Source organism: Culex pipiens, chromosome 3, assembly GCF_016801865.2.
Source record: "Culex pipiens pallens isolate TS chromosome 3, TS_CPP_V2, whole genome shotgun sequence".
In the NCBI taxonomy this organism is placed as follows: Eukaryota; Metazoa; Arthropoda; class Insecta; order Diptera; family Culicidae; genus Culex; species Culex pipiens.
In genome coordinates this window covers 20,041,344-20,062,976 of record NC_068939.1, presented here as the reverse complement: position 1 = coordinate 20,062,976, position 21,633 = coordinate 20,041,344, and the positions used below count along the sequence as shown (strand labels likewise).

The 21,633-nt window shown below is 34.3% G+C and overlaps 1 protein-coding gene across 10 annotated transcripts in view; it reads left to right on the top strand.

Annotated features, from left to right (window-relative positions):
• LOC120412863 (gamma-aminobutyric acid receptor subunit beta) overlaps window positions 1–21,633 on the top strand; it is a 150,723-nt gene that overhangs the window by 75,643 nt on the left and 53,447 nt on the right. For 7 of the 10 annotated variants that reach the window (XM_039573487.2, XM_039573484.2, XM_039573476.2 and 4 more), the window contains exons 5-6: window positions 16,165–16,391; window positions 21,355–21,437. In XM_039573487.2, coding sequence (XP_039429421.1) covers window positions 16,165–16,391; window positions 21,355–21,437 — 310 coding nt within the window. Of the gene's footprint in view, window positions 1–250; window positions 319–16,164; window positions 16,392–21,354; window positions 21,438–21,633 lie in introns of all 10 variants that reach the window. The other 3 variants (XM_039573483.2, XM_039573488.2, XM_039573485.2) reach the window with 1 other exon arrangement.

Genomic DNA, 21,633 nt, shown 5'->3' with positions numbered 1-21,633 from the left:
CTCAGATCGATAACAATAACTTGTACGGGGAATACGAAACAGTCATAGCAATCTTTAAGTGAAAGAAGATCAAACTACATCTTCGTGCTAGCATAGAGAAACGATTTTTGTTCGGATTTTTCCTCCTTCAATGAGAAAAAAAAGTGTTAACTAATCAAATGCAGTTTAACCAACAATCCCCCCAAAACAAAACAAACCAATCGACCCTTGTGAACAGCTATTCATATCGAATTGCAAACTCTGATTACAGGTCCCCCGGTGGAAGTTGGTGTTACAATGTATGTGCTGAGTATCAGCTCGGTGTCGGAAGTTCTAATGGTACTTAAAAGCCTTCAAATATTACTACTAACTAATGCTACTACTATCCACACAAAAAAGAAGTTCAAGAAGATTCATGAGAACAAACTAGCCTTGAACGGGTGGAGTCGAGGGTTCCAGCAATGGGCTGGTTTTGCGAGTGGATTCACAAAGAATCTAAATCAGTAGGTTTGAAGCCATGGCCAGATTCCAGAATCCACCAGCAAAACCACCCAGAACTCTTGGCCCATCTTTAAAATATTTATCTTTCTGTCTGTTGTTAATGTCAAGTGTATATTATACTCGGAAAATAACTGCATAATGAGATATGCTATTTTCAAACTGTATTGATTTTACATATATATATATTTAACCGAACATGTATACGCTTTGTATATTAGTTTCTGTTTTTTTGTATTTACTCAACCTTCAGTTGAAACCGATCGATCTTTACGTACATTTATGCGAGAGTACCACTATGAGTTGTTTTTCTAACAATTCCTAACTGTGTTGGATGTTGTGCTGAGACATTTTTCAATCACTTGACCGAAACGAAGCTCCAAATGTCAATGGTCCCGGCAAATGTAGCAGCGAAAGATGAAACTAACCCACAAACTGCATTCGTCTTTCTTTGCCATTTTATCCACCAAACATGTAACTTTATAGCATTTCACGAGAAGATACTTGAAAAACAGTACCACAAAATGTCCATAAGTAGCTTCTGCCTGCAACAAAACCCAAAAAGCAACGTTTCGATCAGATCGGATGAAAAACCGTTTCAACTAATCTTGAGTTTCGTTTATTTTTTTCCGTAATAATTTTCATTTTACTTTTTTAGTTTGCGTCTCACAACCCTGAATACATTGGTTGTGTGCATGCACGAGAGAGTACATTTATCAGTATTTTATCTGTAAGTCTGTTTTACTTTCATTTCAAACTGCCCCCCAAAACCGTCCCTCCTTCTGAGTCCCTCCACTCTCAATGTGCATCCAAATTTCACTTGATCGAACTCGAAATTCAAACATGACTGCAGTTGAATCCCTCCCGCAGGTTTCGATTTGCCCCAACTGTACACCTAACGGGACAAAACGAAACCGCAAATCGAAAGAAACTAAATTTAAATCAAAACATTGGAAATATCACGCATCGTCCTAGCTTTTCCAAGCTGCCCAAAGAGTTCGTTTTAAACCCCTACACAGTTTCCTTCTTATTTTATGTTAGTCTCTATGTACAACATTGAAAGTGTGAAACAAGTTAGCCAGCATATACCGAAAATCGATAGTCAACTTTTATCAGTAGGCTTTCTGTGGAACTATGTACATCCAAATTATTTTTTACTTATAAATATAACCCCACCTCTTTCCGCTTTTTGTGAGTTTAAACGGGCGAATTACTTTACCAACGGATTAAATCAAAATCAAAACAAAAACGCAATAACCAAGTTTCGCAGCACTTGAGAGCTCCAACTCGATGAAAAACATCGACCAACTCCAAGTAGTTGTAGTTGAGCAAATAGAACGGGGAAAACATTGCTGCTGCGTCAGACCTACTAACGGAACTGTAAAGTGTTTGTTAATCGTGATCTTTTCGTTTCGAAAGTTTTTTAATAAACTTGCGTTTTGCAGTTCAATCACTTTTTCATTTGTTTTTTTTTTCTTTCTTTCTGTCAGATTTTTCCCAAGTTTCGAAAATGGTGTCTATTTCTTGCTCTTTCACTCTCTTCTTTCAATCTGTACTTTTTTGTTTTATGTTCATGCAATTTATTGGATGCTGGGTAGGCGGACGCAACGGATCGTTCATCATTGCGGATAAGGATAATGTGGTGAATTTTAAATTGATGATGTCGTCTCAAAAATTAATGAAGTATTTATGTAACACTCAAACGCTCTGGTTTAACCCATATTTTTTTTTTAAATCACATAAAAAAATATGTGAATTTACTCGACACGGAAAAAATGAATCACATGTAAACTCAGTTGATGTAAACTTGAGATTCGACGTTAACGGTTGAATCACACGTAAAATCATGTTTTTACGTATAATTTGTTGCAAATTTACATCAAATTGCATTTAAATTTACATGTTTAATGACATGCAAAAGTGTTACATCATAAATGATGTAACATTTTTCAATATTTTTTTGTGTGAATCTTAAGATTATTGGTATATATAAGTATTTGGTCAATAAAACAAAAACTTGTTGTCAAAACAATGCCGGAAATGATACAAAACTTCAAGGAATTATCCTAACACATGATTCTGCAAAAATAATGGACATAGTTAAATCCTACGGAGCACGGGACCGGTTACCCGAAGGTCTGGATCATGTTCATGTAAGGACCATGAAAAGATTTTTTTGTAAAATTGGTCAGCGCGGGCACGGTCAAGGCTGCTCCTAATAAAAAAAAAACTTATTTTTCATCGGTAAAAATAAAGATAGTTTCAAAACCAACGCTTTCTGTTATTACTTGACTGTAAAAAAATATGGGTCATTTCATTAGAAGGTAAATTTACTGTTCTTATCTAGTCTGCAAGGACATTTTTTGCATTTAGATCTTTTTTTATTTTAATTATGTATTTTTGTAACTTTGCTGGATTACCTTTTAGAGTATATTATTATTCTACAAAGTTGTCAATAAAATATACATAAATAAAAATGTTGATGTATGAACATAAGGAGTGTGTATCAATCTTAAACGAGTTATCTGAATTTAACGAAACAATTTTGATGATTATAACAATGTTTGACCACATTTTTTTAATTTTCTTTTTTTTATCGATGAATCATTGAAAATTTTATTTTTTTCGGAATGTTCAATAAATCAAAGAATATCAACAAAGTATCTTTTCAATTAAAGTTACTTTCACTCCCCTCTAACGCATATCTGTCTCATGTGCAATTTTTGTAGTAATTGCTTCAAAGTGTCGATTATATAAAATTAAAAAATGTAAATCCACTGTTAATTGTGAAAAAGATCAGATTGAATCTAATTTAACATTTATAAATTTTGTTGTATGTTGTAATTAAAAGTTACATAAAACGTTTATTTTGCATTGCATCGTTTGATTTCTTAGACGTTCAAATACTTTTTGAATTAAATCAAACGCAATCATTATGAAATTTTGAGCAATTTGTCCCCAAATTCCTCAAAAAAAAATTTTTTTTCGTTCGCAACATAAATTTTAATGTCTAAATGCGATGATTTTTTCGCAATAAAAAAAACGTTACTTAATCCACCTTTAGGTGGTTGGTGCCTTCCTCACGTTTAGAGAGTAATGCTATCCAAAAATAGATACAAAAGGGTGGACCTTTCAGTGTTCTATCAACTTGATTCATTATTCATACCATCAAATTGGGTAGTCAGATCTTCATAATTCAGGGCACTTATGTGCTTATAACTTTTGATAGGGTTGTTAGATCTTCAATCTTTTGAACTCGTTGGAAAGGTCTTTTGATCACCTATTCATCGACTGGTCGCATGATATATCCGTTCAACGTTTTCATCGAAATATATGAGATCCGGTCTCTAAAAAGTTCATTAATTACACTTAAGTGCTTATAACTTTTGATAGGGTTGTCAGATCTTCAATATTTTGAACTCATTGGAAAGGTCTTTTGATCACCTATCCATCGACAGGTCGCATGATAGATCCGGACAACGTTTTCATCGAAATATTTGAGATCCGGCCTCTAAACAGTTCATAAATAACACTTAAGTGCTTATAACTTATGATAGGGTTGTCAGATCTTCAAAATTTTGAACTCGTTGGAAAAGTCTTTTGAATACCTTTCTGAAAATGTATGACATGACGCGGTTTCTTACAAAAACCACCCTTTTTACAATCTTCCGGACTTTTGTTAGAATCGTTTTTTTAGCATAACTTTTGAAGTACTTTACTATACATAATAATTTTCAATAGCGACTTATGGGTTCAGGTTCAGCCAGTGCCGAGATAATCCAGTGCAATTTTTTTGATCAACATCCCACCACACACACAGATATTTGCTCAGAAAGTGATTCTGAGTCGATAAGTATACATGAAGGTGGGTCTAGGAGGTCCAATTAAGAATTTCGTTTTTCGAGTGATTTTATAGCCTTTCCTCAGTAAGATGAGGAAGGCAACAAGCAAAAATTTATTTTTTCTGAACATTTTTAAACTTTATCAAAATTTAGTCAAAATAAATTATATTGTTAAAATTTCCAGGAAATTAAAAATCAATAGAAACACATTTTTAACCAAATATCAAATGCAATGTCCCAGAAACATGCGATACAGCTATGTGTTAGGATGTAACAAAAATGATTTTTGGCGGGCCGATTTATAAAAAGCCAAACTTCAAAAGGCTGTACTGCCCTTGATCGCATAAATGTCCTATATGCATTTTCAATACTTTTGAGGTATTGATGTAGTTTAGTTAAAAATCGTGTTTTTAAAAGCCAGCAACATCCAATGCTTTGTTCAAGAAATCTAGAGGAAAATTTGTATCACCAAGATTTTTGTTACATAGCTTTTGCATAAAGATTTTTGTTACAGACTTTTAAATATCTTCAAAACTATATCCCCTAAACTTTAGGGGGGAGGGCCTAAAGTATTGTCTTCAATGTTATTAACAACAAAGTTTGACTATTTTTGCAATCAGATTGTTGCAGTTACAGTTTGACAATTCTGGAATAAGAAAACACCAACTTCCTTGATTGCTGTGCACCCTTAAAAGTGTTTTTTTTAATAATCTTGGGAGCAGTTTGGTGATTTAAAATTGTGTTATTAAATGAAGATAATTGAAAATCATGATTTTCATTTTTTCCAAAATGCACAACAAATCTGTTATAAAACGAGATGGTTCTTCACATGTTTTGATAGTATTGACAGTCCCACAAAATTTGAGGTTAATCAGAGAAGGTCGATCTAATCTTTACTAAAAATTACAGTGCAAAATGTTTATATCTGAGAAAAAAAACTATAATATTTCAATCCTTTTAAATGCTGCCATGGAAATAATGATGTTGGATTTTACAGCACATTGTAACAATGCAAATGTATCAAATAATTAGTTTGGTAATTACTCACTCAATATATGTACTTGAGCAAATAAATTACAGCTCCGATAAAATTGGGTCAAACTCTCACACACGCGGACCGATCCCGCTAAATTATTATCAACCGATCATAATAGGTCACTGAGCACCGCCACATCAATCCACTGCTGGCCAATTAAGCCACACATACCAACACACACGCAAAACCCCGAGCCCTAATCGCTCCACTGCGCACTTAGCCGCTGTTATTAATGGTTTAAGGCTGAATGGGGGGGGGCAAAAAAATCGCAATAAATTACATCCGTGGTTAAGCCACCCCTCCGAACCACGGGAGGACTCTGACGAACGCTTCTGCCACGTGTCCCGCTGCCCAGCATTCGTTTTTTTGTGTTGTGTTCATCATCATTATTAGTGGAAACCAAATCAAAGTATTATTGATACACACATACTGTATACTGTATTGAGTTTGTGTTGGAAGCAATACGATAACGTTCGAAACAAAAAAAATGAAGCCATCTACTAGTGCATATATCAGAACAGATTATATTTGTACGTATATTCATCAAAGATATGCAAATGTTAACAGCCAGCTACCAATCACAACAAACAGAGCCAACGCTGAACAACAAAACAACTACAAATGTAAACGTGAAATAAAGTAATTTGAAAAACTGTCACTACAGGACGTGACCCATTGCCCGCCTGCAAAATTTAATTTGTAATCTTTATTTACGTTCGTGTTTTTACAATTCAGTTTTACTTTATTAAAAAATCTCATACATATATACTCGAATCGCTGTGTTTGTGTTTATGAAATAATCTTCTTCCTTTCCGTTGAAACCCCGTTGCTGCTTCGGTTCTTTTGATCATTCATCCTTCACTTTTATTAACCGTTGCGTTTCGTATTTCTGGGACCCTAAATGTGTGTGCGATTTTTTTTTTATTCATTTCTAATTTCATTCTGATTTCAAAATGCGCTCCTTACTCTCCTACCCTACTATCCCTTTCTCGTTCTATCTTTGTGCGTGTGACTAACTTTCCAGCTGTCTACCAGATTTATGAGTTAAACGACTGCGAAATCTTGATTGAAATCAAGACAGCTATGAAGAAGCCTCCCGACCCGTTTCTACTTCTGATGCTTTCGTATTGTGACTGTGAAACAAACTAGAGCGCCTTTCTTTCATCTTTTCCTTGGTTCCCTGACTAATCTTACGTTGGAAACCATCTTCCAATTACTCTGATTTTTTACCATTTTGATTAGATTTCTTTAAATCACTTCTACTTACAGTTACCAATTTCTAGATATGGCAGAGGGATACCGTTTAAATGGTTTAAAAAAGCACAAAAAATAAAATTTGTGCATTTTTTGAAAATTTTATTCTTTTTTTAAATCATTTTGAAACGATACTTGAATAAAAAAAAAGAAATAAATTCGTTAATAAATTAACCTTTTCGTAAACTTTAAACAAATATGCACCGATGACGATGGATCTCCCAACCTCAAAACTGCCGTCTCGTCTATCTAAAACTATCAATCTTGAAGCAATTTCCGCCCCTGTCTGCATACATTCATGTAACTTTCCCCTCCTTTTCTGTACAGTACCAAGCGTGATAATTTCATTTGAAACGTTTCAAACGTCACTCTGGATGACACTTTCCGCCCCTCCCTCATCACGCACACGCTGCTGGAAAATTGACCAACTTTTTCACTTTCCATCTGGTGACGCGAGCTTTCCTTCTTTTTTTCCCCCTCTCCTTTCAGTTCAGAATGTGATCTCCGACAGTTTGTCCCTCTCTTGTTCTGTGTGTTAATTAAGTCAATTACAATTAAAAAAAAAATACGCACACAGCTGGTCCCCAAGGCACACAAACGGTGCTTCTTTTTTTAGGAACTTTTTGAGTATTTCTTCACGCGTTGAGTTCAAGCGTTACTTCCAGAACTCAGAACTTTGCTTCTACGTTTTGTTTATGTTTGTTTAGCTTTTATTTTCTTAGTTTTCCATCGCTCATTCTGGAATTTTATCGTGGTTGCATGAGATATGACCATAATCGAGAAGATAGAAATCTTCAAAATACAAACAATTAAATGTGACTTTTCGCTTTAAAAAAAATATCTAAATCGGGCAAATTTCACAGGACAACCATGCCCGGCAGCTCCACCCTGGTGTGAGGGCGTGACGTGTTTGCCTAAGTTTTCTACAAAATTGTCGAGTTTCGTCATTATTTCTGAGCTGAGCAGCTGTTTTAAAAATACAACGAAAAAAACACAAAAACACAAAACACCACAAATACTAACAGAAAAAAAGAATGACAATCTACAAAAAAAGCAAAAAAAACGACTTGAACCTTGTCTGGTGAATGAGAGTGCGAGTGCCTGGGTACGTAAGTTTGAATGTGAGTGTAATGCTTGAACAAATCAAGTACCGCCACGCGAGATCGTGAGACTCGGTGTCATTCGGACGTGCTCAGACACGTGGAAAATTGTGAAATTGTACAACAGAAGCACGGTTGTTACACAAAGACACTCAGAAACTCGTAATTAGTCTGTTTTTTTTAAATATAATTCACGTGTGCACTGTTGAAGTTCAGTAGAAACTTGTGTCATCATTGAGAGTGGTCCTGGGACTGGAATAACATGTTATCGCTAGAAAAGGTAAATTTGAAACAAAACCTAGCTATAAATCTACTACAAAATTAACGACACATCAACCAGAGTGCACCCAGCTTATTGAGACAAATTATAAATTATTTTTTGCAATTCTACTACTAAATCAAACTACTTACTTTTCCTGTCATTCTTGAACGACGAAATAGCCTACTTTTCTGTACCAAAAATAACAGAATCGAATAGCAACACTTTTCAAAATAAATGCCGAAAAGTTCTACTTTTCAGCACTCAAATGGGTGCTGAAAAGTTGAACTTTTCAGTACTTGTTTTGAAAAGTAACACTTTTCAACATGTTTTTGATTTAAACGATTTATTGACAAAATACATGAAAATTTGACATAAAATTTCACTCAGTGTGTCTTGGAATTGCAAAAAATGTTGTATGGAACTCGTTGCAAAACTTGATTTTTTCAGCATTCTTCGTATTTATCCAACTCAGTGAACCTCGTTGGATAAATGTACGACTCGTGCTGAAAAAAACCTTTTTTTGCAACTTGTTGCATAAACTACTATTTAACACTCTTTTTAATGCATCCCTTAAAATACTGTCTAACTAATTTTAATTTTTTTTTGTAATCAGATTGTTGCAAAAACGGGTTCGTCACTTTGCCTATTTTGGAGCAAGAAGAAAACAACTTTCTTGGATGCTTAAATCCTTAACTACAAAAAAACGCAGAAAAATGGACCGTAAATAGAGATGATACTGAAAGGTTGATGATGGAATCATACTAGGATTGGTGGAGAAGTGTTAAAAGAACCTCAAGAAAAAGTTTTCAACAATTTTTAAAAGATTCAAAAGTTAGTTTACTATTACAATGAAAACATTTAAAAATTGGATTTCTGAATACTGAATACTGTCTCAGCGAAAATTAGTACGAATCGGGAAACGGACTGCAATATCGCATTTTTTATAAAATTTTACACGAAGAAAAGCTACAAAATATTTTCAGGATTATTTTGTGAGAAAATTGGTAAAACCTAAATACAAAAAAAATAGTTTCGCAAGAATTAGACACTTTTTCGTTCTGGGTTGCTGTTTTTGTGGATGTTTGATGGCAACAAAAATTGTAATTTTTATGAAAATTCCATTTTTAATGATTTTTTATCAAAACAATGATTTATTGGCCTTAGCATTTCCTTAATCTTAAAATTCAAATACATGCCATTAAAGGTTAGTAAACTTAGATGAAGGAACATTTATTTGTAATTTTATCTAATAAAACATTAAAAAACTAACTTAAAAAATAACATGATTGATTCAATTTTCTCAAATATAAGCTAAAATTTGCAAGAAACACAGTGACTTTCAAAGTCAAGTTTTCAAATTATACAATGAAAATATTACTTAAAGTGTGTCCTACCATAGAATAGCAATTCTTTATGAAATCGGTCTTTTTTAGATTTTTTTTTTTTTGTATTTTTCAATTTGTTCATATAATTTTCCATACAAATTTGGCTGTCCATACAAAAATTATATATGAAAATTAAAAAAAAGAATCTTGTGAAGGATCTTTTTGATCGAATTGGTGTCTTCGACAAAGTTTTAGGAATGGATACGGACTACACTGAAAAAAGTGATACACGGTAAAAAAAATGGAGAATTTTTAATTTACTTTTTGCCACTAAAACTAGATTTGCAAAAAGAAACTATTTTAATTTTTTTTAATTTTTTGATCGGTTTTGGGGGACATCAAATGCCAACTTTTCAGAATTTTTCAGGATGTGCAAAAAATCTTTGCCCGAGTAATGATTTTTTTAATCAATACTGATTTCTTCAAAAATCAAAATTTAGTCGCACAAATTTTTCAACTTCATTTTTCTATGTAAAATCAAATTTGCAATCAAAAAGTTCTTTTGTGAAATTTTGATAAAGTGCACCGTTTTCAAGTTAAAGCAATTTTTAGGTGACTTTTTTGAAAATAGTCGCAGATTTTCATTTTTTAAAATAAGTGCACGTGTTTGCCCACCTTTGATTTTTTTTTCCTGAAAATCTGAGAAAATTCTCTATATTTTGCTTTTTTTTAACTTTGTTGATACGACCCTTAGTTGCTGAGATATTGCCATGCAAGTGTTTTAAAACAGGAAAATTGTTGTTTTTTAAGTCTCACCCAAACAACCTACCATTTTCTAACGTCAATATCTCAGCAACTTATGGTCCGATTCACAATGTTAAAATATGAAATTCGTGAAATTTTCCGATCTTTTTGAAAACAATATTTTTAAATCAAGACTAACATTTCAAAAGGGCCAAATATTCAATATTACGACTTTTTAAAATATTAGCCCTGGTTTAAAATTTTTGAAAATATTTCTATCGAAAAGATCGGAAAATTTAACGTATGTTTCATATATTAACATTGTAAATCGGACCATTAGTTGCTGAGATATCGACATTATAAAATGGTGGGTTGTTTGGTGAGACTTGGAAAACATAAATTTTCATGTTTTTAAACATTTGCATGGCAACACTCAGCAACTAAGGGTCGTATCAACAAAGTTCAATAAATCAAAATATAGAGAATTTTTTAAAAATATTTTTTTCAACAGTGGGCAAACATGTGCACTTATTTAAAAAAATGAAAAACTGCGACTATTTTCAAAAAAGTCACCTAAAAATGGCCTTTACCTGAAAACGATGCATTTTATCAAAATTTCACTGAAGTACATTTTGATTGCAAATTTGATTTTACATAGAAAAATGAAGTTGAAAAATTTGTGCGACCAATGTTTCGATTTGTTGAACAAATCAGTATTGATTAAAAAAAATCATAACTCGGTCAAAGATGTTTTGCACAAACGGGATATTCTGAAAAGTTGTCATTTGATGTCCTCTAAAACATATCAAAAAATGAAAAAAAAAATAAAAATAGTGTTTTTTGCAAATCTAGTTTTAGTGACAAAAAGCTAAATAAAAAATCACAAAAAAAAATTTACCGTGTATCATGTTTTTTTCAGTGTTGTCCATATCCATACCTACAACTTTGCCGAAGCCACCAAATCGATCAAAGAATTCCTTCAAAAGATACAGATTTTTGAATTGTCATACATCATTTTTGTATGGACAGCTGCCAAATTTGTATGGAAAATTACATGGACAAACTAATGATGCAAAATGGATTTAAAAAAAATCCAAAAAAATCGAATGAACGAAATTTGAGAGAACTGCTCAGTACATGTTTCAACCGGTTGAATAATATTTTTAAAAATAATTGAAATCCTATCAATGTACAAAAAAATTCCAGCTGTAAACTTCATTTGAAGGATTTAAAACTCGCCACTGATACTTGGAATAAAATTAACATCAATTAATAAATCGAAATTTCTTAAATGAAAATTATAAAATGGAGTTTTGAGCAATTATTTCACCTGTTGTTACGCACCAGAAAATAGATCATCAGTTTTATCTCAATTTTTTATATTTTCTATTGCGAGCTTTATGCTCGGCTAGAGTACGGTCAACTAAGCTAAGCTGAGCTATGTTTTATTTGATTTTTTTTTCAAATTTTCAATGAGGTAGACTAAAATCAAATGCAATCTTGGTATAACTAAACCAGTTGAAACGTAATAGGCTTCCTACCGCCTTTTTCCCACAAAAAAAAACCATTAGCAAAAGCCATCAAAGAATGCTTCCGAGATAAAAATTCCTCCCGCAGTTGTAACTCTTTGAGTTGATTTCAATGCACCAGCATTCCATTCTTCCCCGGCTCAGCCCACAGACAAAAACGAAATCCTTTTGGCACCAATCACGCAGTGCCAGCCAACCAACCCGCCAGGCCCCACAGGCCACGCCAGCTCATAAAACAAATCTTGCCCGAACCCTTTTTTGCTGGGACTCTCCCTCCCTCCAAACCAGGTCAACCCGGCCATCGTCGTAAGTGTCCACAGGCACTGTGCCTCGATAAATTCCCGGACCTGGGAACACTGCCAAGATCAACTGCCCCCCCCCGACAGTCACGTGATTGTTCAAACAGAACTTTGTCACGTTGAAAGAAAAGAAGTTTGCACCCCCTCTGGTGGTTCGGAAAGGCAAGCAATCAAGGAAAAAACGGTTGATTCAAATGTGTTATTCCGGTTTCGGGCCAACTCTCTTGTGCGAACAGACACACAAACAAACGCACTCGTTAAGGGGTGCTAAGCGGCCATTGCTGCAAACTGCTGCCATCGAAAACAACAACAACAGTGCACAAAAACACACACACACACAAATACTCACACCCACAAAAAAAAGAAAAACACAGAAAACAACAAACGCCTATCTTAGTCCAACCCTTAGAACAGAGATTTCTTCCAGAGCGAATGTTGTGTGCCGAAAGGTGCCTCCCTGTACGTACTTCACTGCGACAAAAAGGGAACAATAAAAGTTCGCCCGCCCGCCACCCACCCACCTTGTGCCAATACAGCAAACAGTCACCCACAAGTACATGGAAAAATGAACACACACACATATTCACTAGCAAACACTGACTGTTTGTATCGCTCTGGTTGGGCAGCCACAGAAATCATCGCCCTACAAATCGGGTGTGTCAACCGAAACACAAAATCACACCCACACACAAACATACAGGCACCCTCAAAGTATGGATTAGGGTGGCTCACTATTGTATGGGATTTTTTTTAAATGCTCAAATCTAGGTAGAACAATGATTTTTTGATGCCTTTTGGGTCGCAAACTTCGAAGCAACACAATAGCGTAAATCTCTTAGAAAATTCTCTAAAACTTCAAAGGATACAGCATGTTCAAAACTGGTCTAAAACCAGTTTTTTTTTTACTTTATACCAGTTTTAAATGCGCTGTATCTTTTGACAGTATCTTTTCCCTGAAAAAAGGTATAACGTTAACTTGCTCCTGTTAAAAGGTACAGCATGTTCAAAACTGGTCTAAAACGTGATTTTTGCACTTTATACCACTTTTGAGTTTGCTGTATCTTTCGACTGTATCTTATTTCCAAAAAAGTATGGTGCTTTGTTGCTTCTGTAAAAAGATAAAATCTGTTTAAAACTGGTATAAAACTGTATCATTTGACTGTAACTTTTCCCGAAAATAGTACCGTAATCTGGGGCGAATCGGGACTTCAGTCTGAATAGGGACAGCAGTTTTTAGAGCACTTGAAGCTTTTAAATTTGGAAATGGATGTACCCATTTTGTTGGTGTGAGTCTGTTCAAACCGAAACCAACAAGAAAAATCAAAATATTGTGCTCCAACATGTTTAAAACTGATTGACCCCAGTTTACGGTACGATGCTATCTTACTTCTGTAAAAAAATAAAGCCTGTTCAAAACTGGTATAATACATGATTTTTGCATTTTAGACCAGAATCAAGATTTACACATGGGTCATTCCAGGTCAACTTACACTTTTGGACTCGACATTCACCGGTTTGGACCAAACATAGAGGGAACGTTCATCTATTGATAGTTAACAGAAATCCCAAGTTTGGTGCTGATTGGACCACCCCTCTATTTTTGACACCGCTTTTTTACGATTTTCTAAAAAACTTTTTTTTTCTTTAAATCATAACTTTGCAACTATTTGAGCAAAATACTTTCTACAGGTTGCATTTAATAGAAAATTGTCCAATAAATTCGATGAAAATAAAATTTTAACCATTAAATGCCCACTAATATTTTATTTTAACGTTTTAGGTATTAAATTCAGTTTTGGCCAATTTCCTATATTTTTATTTATTTTATTTTATCAGCATCGTGTCCCCCGAACAATTTTACATAATAATCAATGTAGACCTTAAACTAAAATGAACTATTGGCGAGATACAGCGATTCTACTGAACAAAGTTTGATTTTGCGCTGCACTCTGTCCTATGTATTCTAATTCGAAATAAGTTTCTCACATATAAAAACCAAAATATGCGGGATTCATAACCTTTTTGTTGAAAAGTACACCATGTACTTCCGAGTACTGTGAAAATCAAACTTTTTTCAGTAAAATCGCTGTATCTCACCAATATTTCATTTTAGTTTGAGGTCTACATTGATCATTATGTAAAATTGTCCGGGGAACACGATGGTGATAAAATAAAACAAATAAAAATATAAGGAATGGGTCAAAACTAAATTTTATTACTTAAAACGTTAAAATATAATATTAGTGGGCATTTAAGGGTTAACATTTTATTTTTATAGAATTCCTTGGACAATTTTCTATAATATGAAAACTGTAGAAAGTCTTTTGCTTAAGTATTTGCAAAGTTATGATTGAAAGGAAAAAAAGGTTTCTTTTGGCAGTAGCAAGATAGCGCTATATATTCTTGGGGAAGTTTTAGAGAATTTTCATAATTTTAAAGCTCTGATGTTTGAAAAATTAGTTCAAAAAAAATTTCCGCTTATATTTTTGGAGTTTACTTTGAGCATCAAAAGGCACCTAAAAACCTTGTTTTGGTTTGATTTGATCATAAAAAGCCATATAACGAAGAGTCAGTCTATAATACATAGTCTTTCACAACTTCACAACCTAGTGTGAATTTAAAGTTAATCACGAAGCAATCCTAAATCAAATCGAACACCACAGTTCTCTGCCAACCTTTTAAGTACAAAGCTTTGACAAAACTGCTGCATGTTCTGTTCACGTAGCAGTTCCCATCCGATTTCCTCTAAGTACCAAATGCCAATCACAATTGGGGCTGATGCTTTTCAACTCTATTCATCCAAACAACTCAAACAAAATTCTTGCAACTGATACATCCCACACCCCACGTAAATCCAAGCCCGGAAATTTACCCGTTTATCTGCGTAACTTTGCCAGTTTCGCCTTTTCCCGTGCCAACCGCCATTGCTTCTTATCGGTTTCCAGTGGAAACCACCACACCGCAACCCCACCCCCACATAAGCTTCATTTCACCTTCCTCTCTTGAGCACAGAAAACTTTTTCCCCGGGATGCTATTTTCATCTTTTCGTTTCAATTACTGTAACGATAGGCAACAACAATAGCATCCTCCCCACCCCCACCAGCAAAGAAAAATACTCGAACAAATGCGAAATTTTCCCTGCGAACCAGATAAATCAGTCCACAATTCTCAGAAGGATGTACGAATTTTCTCCGTGTTTAATTTCCCTGCTCTGTATCACTCCACTGTCTCTCTGTCTGTCTGTCTCTCTCTATCTGTCTGTGTTTTTCACGCAACAAAAATGTAAATTATTTCCGACCGGAACAGCAAAAAAAACTCCGTCTTTGCCTCGTGAATGTCTTCGTGTTTCTTGTTGCAGTAAATTATATACCTTTTCTTTTAAGTTATTTCATTTTATAATTGTATTCCGTTCCGTTTCGTTCAATACGCCTCAGTATAAGTGTTTGATAAGCCTACCGGAAAGCGACGAACCCCCGGAGAACGGGACTCCCGGGACGGTCCCCGAGAACGGTCATACTTCTCTTTCTCGGGGGGGAAACGAGAAAAAGCGCAGATTTCTGTAATTAAAATTAACAAACGAGAATCTTTCTTTTTTTTCCCCCACTTGCCCGACGTAATGACGTACCGAAATGCTAATGAATGCAAATAAGAACTGGAAAGATCCGGCGTTCGAGAAAAAGCTCAAAAGATGAGAGACGAAAAACTTTGACGAAAGCACTTTTCGTTTAATTTTAATTATGGACAGTCTGTTGCTTTGGCTCGTTCGTTTGTGTTGTTATCGGCTTTTTCGTTTATAAAAACCTAGAGATTTTGCATATTGGAACCGTTTGTTATCATATTGGTGTGATTATTTTTGTTTCTTAATTTAAACTTTTGTTTCATCGAAAACCAATCAAAACAGTAATTTTAAGCTAAGTTCGATGTGACACACAAAATAGCCAATAAAAAGCTTGTTGTCAACTGTCGCCAAAACCAGCCAAGTTCCCACCGTTGTAACGATGATCTTTTCTTTTCTCTTCTTCTCTTTTTCCCCCACAAAAAAAAATCACAACGAAAATCCACAAAAACTTTACGAAAAACATCGCCAACATCTTCGCCGTCTCCCTCGTCCATGTCGTCACCGTCTTCGTCGTCGTCGTCGTCGCCCCCTGGAATTGAACGAAACACTCATCGGCTCAAAATCGGTCATAAACATAAAAAATAACAAAACAAATGTGCCCCAAACAAAAATCCACAAAAAAAAACACCAAAATTGTTCAAATCAAACTACTAAAAACCACCAAAAAAAACCACAGGATTTCACATTGGATTTCTACTTTCGACAATTTTGGACTGATCCACGTTTAGCTTACAGAAAAAGGCCGGGTGTAGAAACACTGTCAGTTGGATCTGAGTTCATAAAGAATATTTGGGTACCCGACACGTTTTTTGTAAACGAGAAACAATCATACTTTCATATAGCGACTACTAGTAATGAATTTATAAGAATACATCATTCTGGATCTATAACTAGAAGTATTCGGTAAGCGAAAACCTCTCAACACCAACCCACTTCAGCAGTTGTACTAATCTCTAAGCCACACACTAAGTCCCCCCTTACGCTAAGCAGCGGAAAAAAAACGCAACGACTAGAATTAGAACATGAGTGTTTTAACTGCTTTTTGTTCGACTATGATTTCCGTTACCTAGTTCATAAGCAGGTGTCTAGACACGTAAGATGTCCCCGATGCCTGACGTCCCGGACCCCTGTTTCCCACCCTCGGAATAAGCACTCTTACAATAAATAAAAACTTAATTGAATTGAAAATTATCAGTCTCAGGGAAGCTGACTTGGTGTTTTTTTATCTCTGACACTTCGGACAACGATTTTTTTTATTTTTATGATACTTTCTATGACCAAAGAAGACATTTTGCATTATCAGTTCATACATACTAGTCTTCATAAGGGCGTCAACATTTCCCGGGTTTTGAATTTCCCCGGAAACGGAAAAAATATTAGAATCCTGAGATAGTAAGTAATAAAATTCATGTTGTTATTGTATTTGTTAGGTTTTTAAAGCTACAAAAATCATAAAATTAGCACGAAATAATTGATCAGTGATAATCTGAACTTTAATTTACACAAGGACAACAGTTTTTAGATAACTTAAATGAAATTTAAATTTGATTTTTTTGTTCTTTGGAATTAAAATGAACTGCAACTTTTTATCGAATGTGATTGTTACTAAATATGTCTCTCATAAATACTTTTATTCTTTGTTTCATAACACATTTCTAGAAAAGCTTAGAAAACTATTTGAAAATTAAAAAAAAACAGAAACGACAGCAAATAATTTTACATAGTATATGTTAAATTTTCGATAAAATTAGGATTTAATGTTTTACATAAAAAAATATCCCTAAAACACTGCCACCACCTGGGGAAAATTAGGACTAGAGTCTGATAAGGGACAGATTTTTGAGCAATAAATTTATTATTATTTGAAATCTTAAAAAAATCACATTATGCAAAAAAAAAAATTGCTGTCTTAAATCATTGCATTTGTCCCGATTTGCCCCAGATGCCGGTGCTTTAAAAAATAAATAAATTATGATATCTTTTTCAAATTGAAAAATCACTAATATAGGGGTAATTCTCTACCAACTCACACGAATTCGGGAAAAGTTGCCCCGACCCCTTTTCGATTTGCGTGAAACTTTGTCCTAAGGGGTAACTTTTGTCCCTGAACACGAATCCGAGGTCCGTTTTTTGATATCTCGTGACGTAGGGGCGGTACGACCCCTTCCATTTTTGAACATGCGAAAAAAGAGGTGTTTTTCAATCATTTGCAGCCTGAAACGGTGATGAGGTAGAAATTTGGTGTCAAAGGGACTTTTATGTAAAATTAAACGCCCGATTTGATGGCGTACTCAGAATTTCGAAAAAACGTATTTTTCATCGAAAAAAAACACTAAAAAAGTTTTAAAAATTCTACCATTTTCCGTTACTCGACTGTAAAAAAATTTGGAACATGTCATTTAATGGGAAATTTAATGTACTTTTCGAATCTACATTGACCCAGAAGGGTCATTTTTTCATTTAAAACAAAATTTTTCATTTTAAAATTTCGTGTTTTTTCTAACTTTTCAGGGTTATTTTTAAGAGTGTAACAATGTTCTACAAAGTAGTAGAGCAGACAATTACAAAAATTTTGATATATATACATAAGGGGTTTGCTTATACACATCACGAGTTATCACGATTTTACGAAAAAAAGTTTTGAAAAAGTTACTTTTTGCGTTTCTCTTTGTTTCGTCGTCCGTGTCTGTCGCGGGTGACCATGAACGGCCATGATCGATGACGACCAACTTTTTCAAATCTTTTTTTCGTAAAATCGCGATAACTCGTGATGTGTAATTTTTTTGTAATTGTCTGAACTTTGTAGAACATTGTTACACTCTAAAAAATAACCCTGCAAAGTTAGAAAAAACACGAAATTTTAAAATGAAAAATTTTGTTCTAAATGAAAAAATGACCCTTCTGGGTCAATGTAGATTCGAAAAGTACATTAAATTTCCCATTAAATGACATGTTCCAAATTTTTTTACAGTCGAGTAACGGAAAATGGTAGAATTTTTAAAACTTTTTTAGTGTTTTTTTTCGATGAAAAATACGTTTTTTCGAAATTCTGAGTACGCCATCAAATCGGGCGTTTAATTTTACATAAAAGTCCCTTTGACACCAAATTTCTACCTCATCACCGTTTCAGGCTGCAAATGATTGAAAAACACCTCTTTTTTCGCATGTTCAAAAATGGAAGGGGTCGTACCGCCCCTACGTCACGAGATATCAAAAAACGGACCTCGGATTCGTGTTCAGGGACAAAAGTTACCCCTTAGGACAAAGTTTCACGCAAATCGAAGAGGGGTCGGGGCAACTGCTGTGTGAGTTGGCGGAGAATTACCCATAGGTAAATATAAAATCCAATCCACAGTGGCCCAGATCGCAAAATTAAGTAGAAAAGGGATTTACCGAAAAATTGTGAAATGTTGTTGCATTGGTGTCTTGAGGAGGGTTGTTGTAAATGAAAAGGGGCATCTTTTGGATTGGTTAAAAATGAGGGTGGTTCGCGATTAGGGTGATTTTGAAAATCTAACTTTTCAGGAATATTTTTGGGAATTGGTTTGTCTCCTAGAAAGCCTTTGGGCTTGCCAATTCAAGCAACTTTGTCGAAGACACCAACATTTTATCTAGTAATCTAGGTTTTCTACGACCAAATATAGAGAAAGCATCTGAACAAACCTTAAAAAAATCTCTCCGTCCTTTTCGAGATATTTGAGTTTCAAATTTGCATATTTTTTACCTTAAAATGGCTGTAACTTTTGACCCTAAAGTCCAAATTGGCTGTTTTAAGGTTTGCTTAGATGCCTTCACTAAATTTGGTCGTAGAAGGCGTAGATTACGAGATAAAATGTTGGTGTCTTCAAAAAAGTTGCTTGAATTTGCGAGTACAACAACTTTCTAGAAGACAAAAACATCCCAAAAATATTCCTGTTAGATTTTTAAAATCACCCAAATCGTGAACCACCCTAATTTTCAACCAATCCAAAAGTTGCCCCTTTACAACAACTCTTCTGAAGACACCAAAGCACCAAAACTTTACCATTTTCGGAAAAATAATTTTTCACTATATTTTGCAATGTGGACCACTGTGCAATCTTTTTAAAAATATATATTTAAAATATTTCAACCATTTGATGCTCTGTAAACTAAAATTTTAACAACTTTCCTAAATAAGCCAAGTTAATGCTGATATATGTTCAAATGCAATAAAATGCTATTTTATAAGTTTTCAACTATTCATAATTTTCAACAACCAAATCTGAACTTCTAGACCAAAATTTGTAATTATTTTCTATTACGGGAAAACCCACAGATAATATAAAGAATTTCGGGAATTGAGAATCCCAGAAATTCCCGAGATTGACGCACTTGTCTTCATACAACTTTGGCAGCTGTCCATGCAAAAAGGCTATTACAATATTCAAAAATCTGTAGCGGATTTTCTGATCTGCATTCGGCAAAGTTGTAAATTTTACTAAGGATTTCAAAAAAAATGTGTCACCCGAAAAAAAACTTTATAACTTACATTTCATTTTGACTTTTTACACCAAATATTGCAAATTACAAAAAATAACCATTTTTGAAAAATCTCATTTAAGGTTGACAAAAATGGCAGCTACTACACAAGCTGGTCAAAATACATTTGGCAGTGTTGCCAGTTTAAAAAAAATAATTTTTGAAAAACGTACAAAGAGTCACAAAACAAATGTCAAATTTAAGTTTTTGTAAAAGTCAATTTTCATTACCAAGCTTGACTATCTACAAAAATATTTGCTTCGAAGAGTTCAGAAAATGTCCCACAAATTAGCTTTCAAAAATATTGAAGATTGTATCAACGGTTGCCTAGATACAGCCGTTTAAAGAAAAGCAATCAGGAAAAATGATGTTTTTTTTTCCTAAATTACCCAAGTAGCATCAATTTTTAAGGAGCAATAAATCAGCTAACATTCGTCAAGTCTAACGTGAGATATTGTCAAAAACAATTGTTTTAAGGCTTTGCAAATGTTAGAGATAATTTGAATAAGTTTAAAATATGCATTTTTTATTTAAAAAAAATTGCAGCACTTAAAAAGGAATTTTTATGAATCCGTTCTAAAGATACATATTTCAGAATATTTTGATAGCAAATTTTTTTAGCTGCTAAAATTCATGGAGACTTATTAATTATGAAAAAATTTTTCATTGGTCAAAGATATGATTCTCAAAAAAAATCATCCAAACAAAAAAAAAGAAATGTTCAAGTCAGTTTCCTAGAGCAGCTCCAATCAATTAGTGTTCAGCACCTTTGTTGTCTCCCAGCTCCTCGTGCCTCCCTTGTACATCCCGACACTGTGTAATCCCAAAACCCACCCACCACTCCCTTAGATAGTTTCCCGAACGAGTTTACCACGCCGAGCAGTACGGTTTTTCCCTAGCACCGTCGCACACTTTTGCGCGCTCCTCCAAGTGCAGAGTGCAAGCCCAAAGCTCTGCCGGAACGAGCCCTCCAGTGTGTGATGGTGCTACCGAAATATTTTTCATCAAAACCTACAAAAGTAGTACTGTTTGTCCACCACAAACCGTACGCGATCCGATCTATTTTGATGTGATCTTATCTATTCTAACGAACGAAATACTGCTGCCGAACCCAAAAACCAGCTCGCTCTTTCACGCCACAATTCATTTAACCATCCTGCCTGCTCTCCCATTGATGTCAACCCAAACTGTGTTCAAAGCCCAAACCCCAACTTATGCTAAACAAATTTTTAAGAAGTTTACGTTAACGATAAATACCAAAGCCAAAAAGTACACACTGAAAAAAATGATAACAGCGAAAATCAATCAGAAACATTGGATTTTGTTGTAAGTACACGTTGTCTCATTATGCTAATTACTTTTACAGATTAACAATCACAGCATCATGTCCAATGAATTTACAATATTTTCCAATGGATAGACAGTTATGTCATATAGAAATAGAAAGCTGTAAGTATCTTCCGAAGTTGCCACATTTCCACACTTTATATAAGAGCTAAACTAACAATAAAACAAACCAAACCAAAAAAACGAGCCGCCACTGAAAAAGGTGCAATTCCACTCTCGCATTCTCTCGATTTTTACAACCGTTTTTCTCTAAGTGTTTGCGAATCTCGTGGTAGGTTTCTGAGATTTGAAAAAGCTA